General features: G+C 40.7%; 2 protein-coding genes across 9 annotated transcripts in view; one reads left to right on the top strand and one right to left on the bottom strand.

The window, feature by feature from the left end:
- Window positions 1–4,116: 4,116 nt before the first annotated feature.
- SEC61G (SEC61 translocon subunit gamma) lies at window positions 4,117–10,145 on the top strand. 2 transcript variants are annotated; one of them, XM_067550359.1, is made up of 4 exons: window positions 4,117–4,270; window positions 6,559–6,661; window positions 7,496–7,598; window positions 8,702–10,145. In XM_067550359.1, exons 2-4 carry the CDS (start codon window positions 6,568–6,570, stop codon window positions 8,709–8,711), a joined length of 207 nt encoding a protein of 68 aa, XP_067406460.1. In that variant the 5' UTR covers window positions 4,117–4,270; window positions 6,559–6,567; the 3' UTR covers window positions 8,712–10,145. The 2 variants fall into 2 exon arrangements, with proteins under 2 accessions (XP_067406460.1, XP_067406461.1); XM_067550360.1 differs by having other exon boundaries at window positions 4,129–4,270; window positions 6,562–6,661.
- Window positions 8,180–12,886, bottom strand: part of TPK1 (thiamin pyrophosphokinase 1) — a 448,492-nt gene continuing 443,785 nt past the window's right edge. For all 7 annotated transcript variants that reach the window (XM_067550355.1, XM_067550351.1, XM_067550354.1 and 4 more), the window contains one exon: window positions 8,180–10,680. In XM_067550355.1, the coding sequence (XP_067406456.1) occupies window positions 10,550–10,680 (131 nt within the window). In that variant the 3' untranslated portion in view covers window positions 8,180–10,549. The remainder of the gene's footprint in view (window positions 10,681–12,886) is intronic.

The following is a 12,886-nucleotide window of genomic DNA, read 5'->3' as shown; positions in this document are numbered from 1 at the left end:
AAGGGAAAGGGGTATAACCTACAAGCCTAGAGAACAATGTCATGATGGCAAATGTTAGTTCCATGATTTATGGGATGGAGGTGGGGTTTAGTTAGGCGGGGATTAGCTAAACAGAAAGACACGTGCAGGGAGAGGGGATGCTGAGGGGGAGGGGCTGAAGGGAGGGAGGGTGAGCAGTGTAGGTTTCTTCTCTTCTTTTTTAACATAATACCCATCACCATATAGCTGGGTGCTGTACAAAAACCTAAAATACCATTAGTTAAAATAAGGCAGGGGTCCTAAGAATGTATGAAGAGACACAAAGTATAGGATAGAGCTGCCACTTATAAATGATGAATATCCAGAATCAAATCTACAACATGAGCATATAACATATAGGATAATATATGTTTCTCTCTGTTGACAGTTACTATTTTTTACTTATATTGTGCCATAAATTCAGCCTTGTAAATTCATGAAAATTTGTAAGTACAGGCACAAAACTTACTTGCCCACCACCATCATGATGACAAGGAGAATGAAGACAGGTTGTGATGGGTCAGTAATAAATTAGATGTACTAGATTGCCTGAGTCAGGACTCAGTTGATGTTTGAAGGCTCCTCAACAGCTCTTGCCCCATGTAAAGCATGGTCTAGAAATTCAGGCTAGAGGTTATAAAGACCTAGATAACTGAGGTGAGGTATTTAAGACGTTTGGTTTTTTCAGTCTATACAGGTAATTTGAACAAAGAAAAAGAAATACAGCTGGCTAATAATACATTTAATTTTATAATAAGTTTTAGCCATAGCATTCCAGGTTGTGAAACAACAGCAGAAGCAGAACTATAAAACAGTGAATCAGTGAGCTGAGCAGATAAAATCTCACAAGATAAGACCACATAAAACTAAATTATTGTGCCAGGCCAAAAATGTTTTCCAAATTAAAATGGGCTCTGTAATATGAAGCTGAGAACTCCCACGCTGTGGTACAGAGCACCTTCAACACTGAAGTCAATGGGAGTTGAATGCATTTCCAAGAGATGGCACTGAGCATGTTGCAGGATCCAGGTCTGAATTTATGGGACTTCTCAAGGGTATTTTACAAAACTGAGAATTCAGAAACAAAGATAATAAGTATTCAAAACCCTTAACAGCTTTATAGTGCTTTCCATCCATACATCATTATCATAGGTTTTATTATTTCCATTTTACAGAAAGTGCAGAAGATAAGTGACTTGCAGCAAATCACTATTCATCTATTTTGCCCTGATTTTAAAAGGTGACATGGTATAACCAGTAGTTGCACATAATGATTTCAAATGTACAAGGGTAAACTCAAAGACCTGAAAAACAGATTTATTCATGCCATGAACACTGACTGCAAACACGTCACTGCAGACACCATTTTGTTCCGCTGCTGCAAGTGTGCCGGCTGCTCCTACTCTGAAACCAAATGGCTCCTTGAGTAGTGTAGTCATATGTCCCTGAAAATCAAGAATGCCCCACTTCCCAGGGCCTGACCGATTTTACTAAATTTACAACCCTCTCTCCACCGCATAGCTTGCTTAATGCAACTGCCAGCACAATGACTGACAAATATGCACCTCAAGGACAATTCTTCTACCAGCGCTCCCTGTGATTTCCCTCATCCACATGAGACTTTGAGGCACTCTGTGACATTCCCCTGGTGCAAGCTAGACTAGTGAATTGCTGTGTAACCCCAATTCCCCCACTCCTGGAGCCCATTTTACTCTGCTCTGCTGAGAACTCCACTCCTGGGCTGTTCACGCACAACCTCCAGCGTGTGAGCGGATCCAAACTAAGTGCGGGAGTGCTTCTAGCCAGCCACTTTTTGTATTTTACAACAGCATGACACTAGGCACTACCAGATACAACCCTCGGAATCTCCGTCTTACAATGCTCCATTATGCTCACTGAACAATGTAAGCTCATATATGTTTGTCAATTTAACAAAGAAATTGATATTCACCAGTCTTGTTATTCCCAGTGAAGGCTCCAACACACTTCAAACCGAATGCTCTGCTTTAGGTAGAGCAAACCAACAAATTTATTAACTACAGAAAGATTTTTAAGTGATTGTAAGTCAAAGCATAACCAGTCAGATTTGGGCAAAAGAAATAAAAGCAAAATGCATTCTAAGCTAAGCTTAACACTTTCAGCAACCTTACAAATTTAGGCAATTCTCACCACAGGCTGGCTGATGGTTTCCCTTCAGCTAGGCTCTCCCCTTTGGTCAGCACTTCACTTGCTTGGTGGTGTTTGTAGATGGAAGTGGGAGAGAAAGCATGGCAAATGTTTCCCCTTTTTAAAATGTTCCCTGTTCCCTCTGAAGGGCCCCCGTCGTCCTCCTCTCCCCAGGGTCAGGTGACAAACAATGTCCTTATGTAGACTCATTCATGTCCTGAGTCAGTAAGCATTACCTTGTCAGGGTTCCAAACTGACCAAGGGAAGGGCGATAACGTACTCAAGAGTCCAACTGATCCTCCGTTGATGCCCAAGCCAATCCTTTGTTTCTGAAAGGCTGAGCTGGGTTTGTCCTATATATACCTTGATGAGGTATGAACTGCCCCTCTGCTCCTGGAGCCTTTCGCCTAGATATGTTCCAAGTCATGAAGACGTATCTTTGGAAATATTACGTAACTCATAACTATACACATGAAATTGTAACCAACATACTACTATAACACAGCTAACATGATTTGCTTAATACACAATTATACTGTAAGGGTAAACATGGGGGATGCGGGGCATCACACACTCTTCTCCACCTACAGGGCATCAAGACTAGACCCATTCTTATGAGGCTGGGCAGTGTTCTGAGGGGCAAGCGTACAGACAGCTCAGCTACATCATACCACATGCATCTAGCTATTGCCCCAGCCTCGGCTGGCCTCTGTACTTCTTCCATCTCGCCTGCATTAGCACAGCGGTGAATGCAAGACGGTGGGACGGCACATAGATTAGGAAGAGAGGGGGAGGGAGCATGTTTTTGCAGAATGAAGGGGAAGGAATGAAAAGAACGGAAAGTAGAAGCGTGTGTACAGTTCTCTGAAGCTCAAAAAATCAGAGGGCAAAAAGAAATATATATATTGTTTTTTTAAAAAGGTCTCATGAATTTTAAGCTAGTCATGATTTTAGTGGCCCGTTACTGAATTCTGAATGTTTGGGGTTGGCATTATTGCTGACAGGCTCCTAAATATATATTTACACAGCTGAATAAGACGACTGATTATTTTTTTTTTTAGCATTGCTGAGCACACACAAACATCCCACTAAAGCCAACAGAAGCTGGGGGGTTGCACAGCACCTTTGAAAATGCTGTCCACTTTTGTGGTGGTGCCTAATCTAAAATTTGAAGCCTAACTTCCGGCACCGAAGTTTGAACATTTGAACTCTGTTAGGGAACAGGCTTTTGCTCTTGGCTAACAAATAAAAAGCAAGGCTGCTCCAGGGTTTGTGTGTTATTTGAAAATAGCAGCAATCCCATGCACTTCAAACCAAGGACAATAACAGTTCCTGCCCTGCTGCCTGCCTCTCCTTTTCCCCAGACACAACGCTGTGCATCCTATCCTATCCCCCTCCAATATGGTGTCTACTTGAGATCCACCATGTGAACCTCTGGCCCAGAGGCTCCCCAGCCGTGATGTCTACAAGAGGTGCATTGGCTCCCCATGCAGAGAAGGAAGTGGCGCCCCTGCTATTCCTTCTTTGTTTGTACAGCACCTTGCACAATGGGGGGAGCCTCATACCTGACATGGGGCTCATAGTCACTGCTGCTGCTGCTGCTGCTGCACAATTACTACTAGACACTCTATTAGGGTGCTGTAACTGCCCCGTGAAAAACGTGCATAGGCCACAAACGCTGTTACCATCCCCCTCCCAGCTCTCTCCTACGACAGGATTTTGCGAAAGAATCGATCCCCTCCCCCAGCACGGCGCCCTCATCATTCGCCTTATTAACCGTAATAACCGTCCTTCTTCTCCCCCCCCGCCGTGCGCGTGCGCGCACATTGCCACGCCCCGCCCTCACCCCCGCCCGCGACTGCCTGTCGCATCCCCTCTCCACGCATACGTAAAAAGGCGGGGGCGGCGGGGGGCTAATGTCGGCCTAGGTGAGGGGGAGGCAGAAGGGTTCGGGCGGCGGAAGTTCCGGTTCAGTCTGTCGTTCTCCTTCCGGTTCAGCACCATCGTCATCATCATCATCATCGACCCTTTCAGTAGCTACGTGTCCGTCTCCTGAGCGCGAACGGAGGCTGGTCCGGCGGCGCAGGTGAGAGCGCGGCGGCTCCGCCGTGACGGGGCCGGTGGCGCGGTAGAGGGCGACGCCCGTGGCGACTCCCCCTCGGTAGCGCTGAGGGGGGTGGGCGGCGAGGTCCCACTTGCGCCGTCGCCTCCCCCGCGGTGGGGCTGTAACGGGCCCGGCCAGCCTCGCTGCGGGCTGGCTCCGGCGGGGTGAACGAGGGAGAAGCCAAGGCGAGTCTGGCGAAAGCCTCGGTTGGGCTGGAAGAGCCTGGCCATACACCAGCGTAGCCCCGAGCCCGGGGGGCAGCGCCTGTAGCTCCCTCCGCCCCCCCCGCGCCCCGTTCTCCTGGCAGCTCCAGTCCACCCTCACCCCGTTTTTGCGTGTGGCGAGCTCGAGGAGTCCTTCCTCTCCTTTCTGCCGTCTTTGGGGAGACCTGGTAGCGACTCGCAGCAGCGCCGTGCTCCCTGACTCCAGCGCCGAGGGGCGGCGGTCATACAGAGAGCTAAAAGCTAGTGTGACTAGCTCGAATGTGGGGCCACCCGGTTCCCCAAGGACAAGGACTCCAGCTTCGCGTGTCTGCGGGCTTAATAAAATTGCAGCTGAGAGCCGTTTGTCACCCGACTGCCCACCCACTAGTGGAGGGTTGTCTGCCTCACTAAGGAAACTTATGATTGAATGAAATAGAAATATGTGCAAAAAATACTGTAAAGCCTCTGTAGTGGGTTTGATTTATGTATTTCCCCAGTAACTCATCACATGCCTCCGCAAATTAACGTTTTGAAAACAAGTAAGTTTTAACTGATAACTCGAAGATATATGAAAGGTATCACGTGGCAGCTGGATCTTGCCATTTGTAGGTGCAGAAACTGCTTTTGCCATCTAGGTTTTGGATCATGACTAAGGGCATGTCTTACAGCTACAGCAGCACAGTTACATCTCTCAGGAAGATGCTCTATGTCAATGGAAGAGAGCTCTCCTGTTGGCATAATAAAACCATCTCCATGGGTGGCAGAGAGAGTTGGCAGGAGACGCTCTCCTGCCACCATAGCACTGACCACACTGGTACATACGTCCGTGTAACTTCAGATGCTCAAGCAGGTAGTTTATTCGCACCTCTAAGGGTATCTACACATTGGCAGCAGCAAATTCACCACCATCAGATCGATTTAGCCGGATTGATTGAGTGGAAATGAAGACCGGCTCAATCAATCTGGAAGTCTATTCAATTAAACCACCTCCTGAACAGGCATAGTGCTGCGTCAACAAGAAGGCATTTCCCGTTGGCACAGTGCAGTGGAGAGGGTGTGCTGAAGGGAAGTTACAAATTGACGGGAGTTATGCAAGCTACTGTATGTAGCTTGCGTAACTATCGTCAACTGCTGCCGAATTTCTGGGTAAGTGTAGACCAGGGTTTGACAAACCCTGGGCGCCAGGTCACCATGGCACCTAGAAATTTGTTTGGCACCTAGTATTTCTCCAGGGGGGGTGGCTGCTGTGCTCCGGCCAGGGTGTCATTGCGCCCATGTGGCAGGGCTGGGAGGGGGTAGCGCTGCGGCTGCTGTGCTCCAGCCAGGGTGCTCTGCTGGTGGGCCCAGGTTGTGGGAGGGGGTGGGGCCAGGAGGGGAGAGCGGCTGCTGCGCTCCAGCCAGGGTGACCCATGTTGTCTGGCTCCTTAATTTTTGGGCTGGCTTCTAGCTCAAAAACAAATTTGTTGAGCCCTGGTGTAAACTAGGCCTGAGTGACAAATTCTGCCAACATAAGCTGTAGTGTAGACAACCTAAGTCACTCTTCATACTACTGTTCTTACTGATAGCAATCACTTTAAAGTTTTTACTATTGCTTTGTCTTAACTACTGTCAGCCCAACCAACATATCTGTTGGAAGTGCATTCACGTAACTAAACTGATACATATAGAAGAAATAGTGTAGACACATAAAAAAGAAACTATGCAGGAGAATGGGAATATCAAATAGACTTGCAGAGGATGTAAAAATTGGAAGTCAAAGCTCATGGTTCTTTGAATGGATGAATTGACTGTTCTAATGGGTGTTGCTCCACCTCCTGGATGCAAAATACATCGTAACAAAATAGAGATTTAAAAAAACAAAACAAAACAGCTTAGTAGACTAAAAAAACTAGAATCCTGACGTGTGATTAAAGTGTTAACATTTTCACATTCAATATTTACTGTACATTAAAGATGACCAGAAAAGGGGAGAAGTGGCGGAATTTGTCTCTTTATGTAAGACGTAAAATGGTTTTTCAAAATGACACTTGAAACTATCTATTTATCAAAATGTGACACTTATTCTAGCAGGCAACCATGGATCAAGTAATGCAGTTCGTTGAGCCCAGCCGTCAATTTGTAAAAGATTCCATCAGGCTTGTTAAAAGATGCACTAAGCCAGACAGAAAAGGTAAAGTATCCAAGAAGGAAGATTAAAGTAAAATGAGCATTATGGCCCCCCTCCCCCCTTTTTTTTTTAAATTTTCTACCTTGTGATATTGGCTGAAAAACCAAGAACAGGAAGTTTAGGTGTTTATAGGCATACTGATGTCTATTCATTTTTCATGTTGATTGATTTTTCAATTTTGCACTTGTATAGCAAACAGTCTATTTTACACAGCTTTGTCTGAAAATCATTGAGAAACGCTTAATTTGATGTAAAACTTAAAACTAATTTGAAAGTCTCTTCTGGTATACATCTTGCTGAAGTCAAACTTGTGATAGTAGCAGTATGGTAGAGAGTTTCTGAAGCAGTATACACAGCAGAAGTGTTCTGAAATGTAAATTGCTTGCCATTTCAGAATCCTTTTTATAATGGCTTCTATGGACACTTCACATCTCGATGTTTAGTCTGCTCAAATTAATCTTGTCCAATGTCACTAATTTAATTTTTCTTGTTTTCTTTTGGAAATTGATTGCATTAGTACTTTGTTTACAGTACTGATTTCAAAGTTCAAGTTGCCTTACCTGGCTTTAAGTAATGTGTGATTCTATGTTAGGTAATGCTACAAGCCCTGGAAATCTAGTATTTCTAAAACATGGGTTATTTTTGGAAATGAACTGCATCTTTGTCTCTGGGCATTACCATCTAAAATTCATTTCTGAAGTGTCTTATCTTAACATTGGGAGAAACTTTCAAAGGCACAGATCTTTCCCATTGTCATTATAGCAACCTAATCTACTGCATTTTAAGTGGCAGGTTTAAATGTACAGGACTAAATCTTCTTAACTTTTTAAATTGCAGAATTCCAGAAGATTGCCATGGCAACAGCAATAGGTTTTGCAATAATGGGATTTATTGGTTTCTTTGTCAAATTGATCCATATCCCTATCAACAACATCATTGTGTAAGTAAATCTGGTAAAAGGATAATGGTAGTATCAATACATGAATAACAAAGTTTGTTCATATTTGAACTGATTAGGTACACTGAAATACTAAGTTTAGTAATCATAAGGCTGCTCTGATACTCATTTCAGAGTACTTACATGGCCCCCATCACTATAGTACATGAGCACTTCATTAACTTCATCTGTATCTTGTAAACATTCAGCTTTCAGTAAATCAGTTACTGCTTTCGGATATTACGATCTCATCTTTTGTTTACTAGATAATATACTGCAAAAATTTAGTACTAGTCATAGGACCTCTAGCTGAGAGAAGATGGCTGAAAGTGATTAGAAGCTAAATGTTAGGAACACTTAAATACTATTCCTTGCTGGATGTTTAGACAGTATAGTAGATGGTTTGAATTTTGCATTCTGTTAACTTTTCATTTAATTTGAAATTAGAAATTTCATAAAGTGACTTGAACACCTGTAGAGGATGATATTGCAGAGAATAGTAGTATAAATGAGGAATATCGTTTTGAGCAATTAATGTCTTGAGGTTGTGTTGGAAGAAGACACCCAGTAGAGCTAATAAATGATTGATAGTACTAAAAATACCTTTATTAAAAGTGTTTACAATTTTACATGATCCTGACTCTTGTACAATATACCACTTAATTTTTGTATTAAGCTTTTGCATCTGAACATTTAACCTTAAATTAGTTCAAGTAGCAGTACAAAAACAACTGATATTGAAAGTTTCATACACATTTAAGTTAACACTTCTTAATTGGTTAAAATAGCAATTGTTTTGGCAAAGTTGTTCTCAACCATTTCCCTACTAGGGACCCATATTATGGTAAGTTTCAGTATCCCTCTCCCATCTAGTCATAGAAAAGAGGGTGGCTGTAATCCTTTGAGATCCGTTTACTGCCTCTTTTGGAGCAAAGAGGGGCATGATCCTCAAATTAAGAAAACTGTCTCAAAATAAAGATGAGACGAATGAGTGGCATAATGTCTGCTATTTTTAAGGCATATTGGAGACTTACACTGTCCTCTTAACTGGAATTAAGTTAAGATAGTCATCTACTTGAAGCTCATCAAACTCTCTTGTTCTACAGTGGTGGCTGAACACTCATCAAGGAGATCTGTTACCTGAAGTTGGGAGTGATGGATGACAGCGGGGACTGAGTTTGGAGGTGGAGGGTGGGGTGGGGTGACTTTTCTGTATCTTGTTTTTTATTTACTGCTATAAACCACATTAAGATTTTAAAAAAGCGTATCTGAGTTTCTCGTTTTGTTTTACTCACTCTTGGAATTCTTTGGGCTCAATAAATACGTTATCAATGTGTGCTGCTAATTGTACAAGATAAGGTGATTATGAACTGCCTTTATTGATTTATTCCTTTCAGCAGTAGAATAATTCTTTTTACATATTACTACTTTTGGCCCACTGTTAGGTGGCACTGAAAAAAACAACTCTAAATCTATTCATATTAAAAAGTACAGATACTAATCTACTGTCATTTTCCTATATTGTGTCTTGCAACTGGGGATGGGGAGGAGAGAGACCCCTACAAAAAGGAATGTGCCTATATAAAGTGCTGTCAAAAGCACAAAGCAAGTTGAAAAGACTTCAGTCTGAGTTGAAGTAATCTTATGAAAAGTAGGTTAGTTTTTCAGATATTGTTCTAAACTCCATCTCTAAGAGGCAACAACTGATACATTTTTACAGACTTAAATACTTTTATATACTTACAGATCACAACAGCAGCTTGAGGGCACTTATCTTTCCTTACCACACCGTTTGGATTCCAGTACTGTCTTTACAGTGCCATAGAAGATATGCTAATGTTTATGTCAAGTTACACCAAATTTGCTATATACCAGTTTTTGAAAATCTGATATATAAACCAGCATGTTATACAACATATTTATTCAGTCTGTTGAATGACTTGTACATTCTGTACCACCTTACATTAACAAACTCTTTAAAAGAAAATATACCAGTTTGCTTTTCACAGTAGTCTCTTCAAATTTTCTTTGAGAAATTAAGATGCACCGTTATTCAGTTGTTTAAAGAACTTGCGGAAACTTATGCAAATAAAGCTCATACTGTTGTTCCTCTTTAGAATGAAGCTATGACAAATATATGCTTTTTAATCTATAAAAGCTTGCATATTAAGTTTAGTAGTACTTAGTTTAACGCTGCTTGCCTTCTGTTAATTGGAAGTTTGTAAAATAGTATTTGATGCTGGGAAGTGGAAGTAAAATGGCAGCACAGACCGCAGCATTAAAGGAAATACTCAGCCTGCTATTTCTATGCTTCACTGTAGCTGTATCTGGTATTCATTATTGCTGTTTTCCTTTAAAATTTGCAACTAGCTTTTAAGTTTATGGCACTTGAGTTATGTTCAGTAAATAGCAGGGCAGAAGATCAGCCTGTTATAGTGACCATTAAACAGCAAAAGATTTACTTATATAAAACAAGTATTGTAGTAAAGCAGTACTGTAAATCAAAAGCATGCATATAAACATCAATTAAAATTTGAGTTGGTGGGAAGAGATTCTTCAACCACTGATATTATTTCCTTGCTGATATAACTTTATTAAAACCTGAGCTGGACATACTGCTAAGAGTAGGTCAGTCTATGCCCATTAGTCCCTTTCAGCAACTGCTGATTTAGGAAGTGCCTATGTCCTATGCATGGAACTAGAATGAGGTATGCAGTCAGTTTTGTCACTACTAATCTTGACTTGAACTCTTCCTAAAAATCTTTTATTTGACTTGACCTATCTAACTCCCATTCTTTCCCTTCCCTCTGTCTTCCTTCCTCCTCTCCTCCCCCAAAATTTAAAATAAACACATTTATTCCTGCCACAATAATTACGTTGTGTGTGTTTGAGAGTGAAATTTTCCAACATGTTTATAAAGTCTTTGGTCAGCTGAAAAAAAGGTAGTTGTAATCTTAAGCATTTTGCTTATTTTTGATACCCATTGTCCACAGCAGAGGTTTATCTGTTTCTATGGTCACAACTCCAGATTCATCATAGGTATTTGAAGTACTCACAAGCTCTCCGAACTTCAGCACATTGTTAGCTGTAAGTAATTTAAAAAAAAAAAAAAAAGTTAAGGTAAACATCAGGAAAATCTCTTAACATTTAAAAAAACCAAACTGCCAAATAAGCAAATAAAGTGACATTTATTTCATTTCCAGTTAATGTTGACTGCAATGATTATATATTCTAAAAAAACATATATAGCCCTTCATCCCCCAATTTTTTATATTCAAACCATTCTTGAAGCAATATGTGCCACTTCATAGGTAATTCTGTATTAATTTAAATACTAAATCCATCATCTCTACTACAGAATCAAAGTAAAATACAACCAATCTTAAAGCATAAGCCAACAACTGACAGTAGCAGTTGTGCATTTGAAATTTATTTTTCTGCATAAAATTAATTCAAAATATGAATAGGTGAGAGAACTTGACCTACAGAGGAAAATGAAGGGTTAAGAGTTCAGCTTTCTCTAGCTCAAAACTTGTGATAGTCAATTCACATTTTTGAAAATACTGGTGATATTGAGAGGCTACAGTTCTTAGATAAAGGCCCAAAGAATGGTCTTTCTAACTATCCTTCGTAAGGAGTTAATGTTGGTCAACCACATCATGGCTGGCTAGTGGTTAGAGCACTGGACAGGCATGCAGGTTCTATGTCTGGCCCTGCCATGGGTCTACAGGATGAATTTGAGCAAATAATTCACATCTGTGCCTCAGTTTCTCCAGTTGTAAAATAGGGATGATGATACTGATCTTTGTAAAATACTTTGAGATCTATTGATGAAAAGCTCTGTGTAACAGCTAGGTATGTTCATTAGACGAGATAACGGGAGAACTACTCCATCATAAGAGAGCACAGCCTCTGCAGCTGTCTAGTCAGGGAGGCCAATAGAGAATGCTTTCCTCTGGAGAGGGCCTTAAAATAGTTTGCATGTTTTGTTTTGCAAGCTTTGCAGTTCACCTTAAATCTTTAAAACAAACTGCATTTTTGAACTTTCATGATGATCAAGTTAAACATTTATAACACACAATCAGCTTGTAGAAGCAGTTTATGATCTGAACATAAAATTTCTTTACATTGTCACAGGCATTTAAATTTGTTATTTTTGGGTATAGTACACAGATTGTACATTACAGCTTTAGGGAAAAACACAAATACCCCCAAGAAACCTCTCTGTTGTTCAGCCCTAGACATTTCCTCTATAAATCTGATGGTTTAATAATAGTGTTTATTGCAGCTTGCTCAAGATTATCAAAATGATTCCTATTGTTTCAACTCCAGATATGAAATAAAGGCTCAGTAACAAAGCAAGTATTAAGACTGTCAGCTTAATAAAACAAAAGCTGATGCAGTACATCTTCATGAATAAAATGTTATAAATGAAGTATGTTAAAAGAGGGACAAGTCTCTTTAATATCCCTGGGACCAACACTACAAACAAGTTAAAAAGAAAAAGATTTTCAGTAACCACTCCCTCTATCCAATAGGGGGAGCATTTTATCTTTCTCTACACAGGATTTTCTTTACACAGATGGAAACAGAGGTGAACATGCAAAAGGATATAAACAACCCTTTATCGATTCACACAGTTCAAATGGAAAAGTTCAAATGATTTGCTTTCAAACCAGCAAACATTTCAACTAGTGTAATTAAGAAAGCACATTTTTAAGCCCGCAAATGAGCAATAATATGTGGCAAAATGGAGCTGAGCTGGCAAAGGTACTAGAACTAATGCAGCTTCTATGTTTAACTGTTAGTTCTGCAGGAAAAACTTACATCCTAACGTTTGGGGCACATCATCATGATGCTAGATTATAATATTCTCAAAGTATCAGGAAGTAGAAATAATAAACCTCTAATTGTTACTACCTGATTCTTTCATTCCCCTGCCCACGCAAGATTATTCTCCATAGTACGTGTTCTTATGTTGTATCCAATCTAGCTTGAAAAGCAATGGTTCATCTACTCTTTCCTTTGAGAAACTATGCGATAGCCAAATACCTCTCACTGGCAGGAAACTTTTTCTGCTATTCATTCTAATTAAATTTTCCTTTTTTTAGTCTCATCCTATTACTCCTATTTATACCCCCTATAGACTGAGGCACAGAACGGAAGTTCTATTTTGTGGAAGATTTTGAAATTCATTTTCACAAAATTTATTCAGTTGACTTTATTTTATAATTATATACAGAATAAAAAAAATTAAAATGGAAGTCATTTCAAAAGAAAAAAATCAAAAG

This window comes from Emydura macquarii, unplaced genomic scaffold (assembly GCF_026122565.2).
Source record: "Emydura macquarii macquarii isolate MOO-44397 ecotype Brisbane River unplaced genomic scaffold, CSIRO-AGI_Emac_v2 contig_1263, whole genome shotgun sequence".
In the NCBI taxonomy this organism is placed as follows: Eukaryota; Metazoa; Chordata; order Testudines; family Chelidae; genus Emydura; species Emydura macquarii.
Note: the sequence above shows the minus strand (reverse complement) of the source record. Positions and strands in the feature narration are given on the sequence as shown.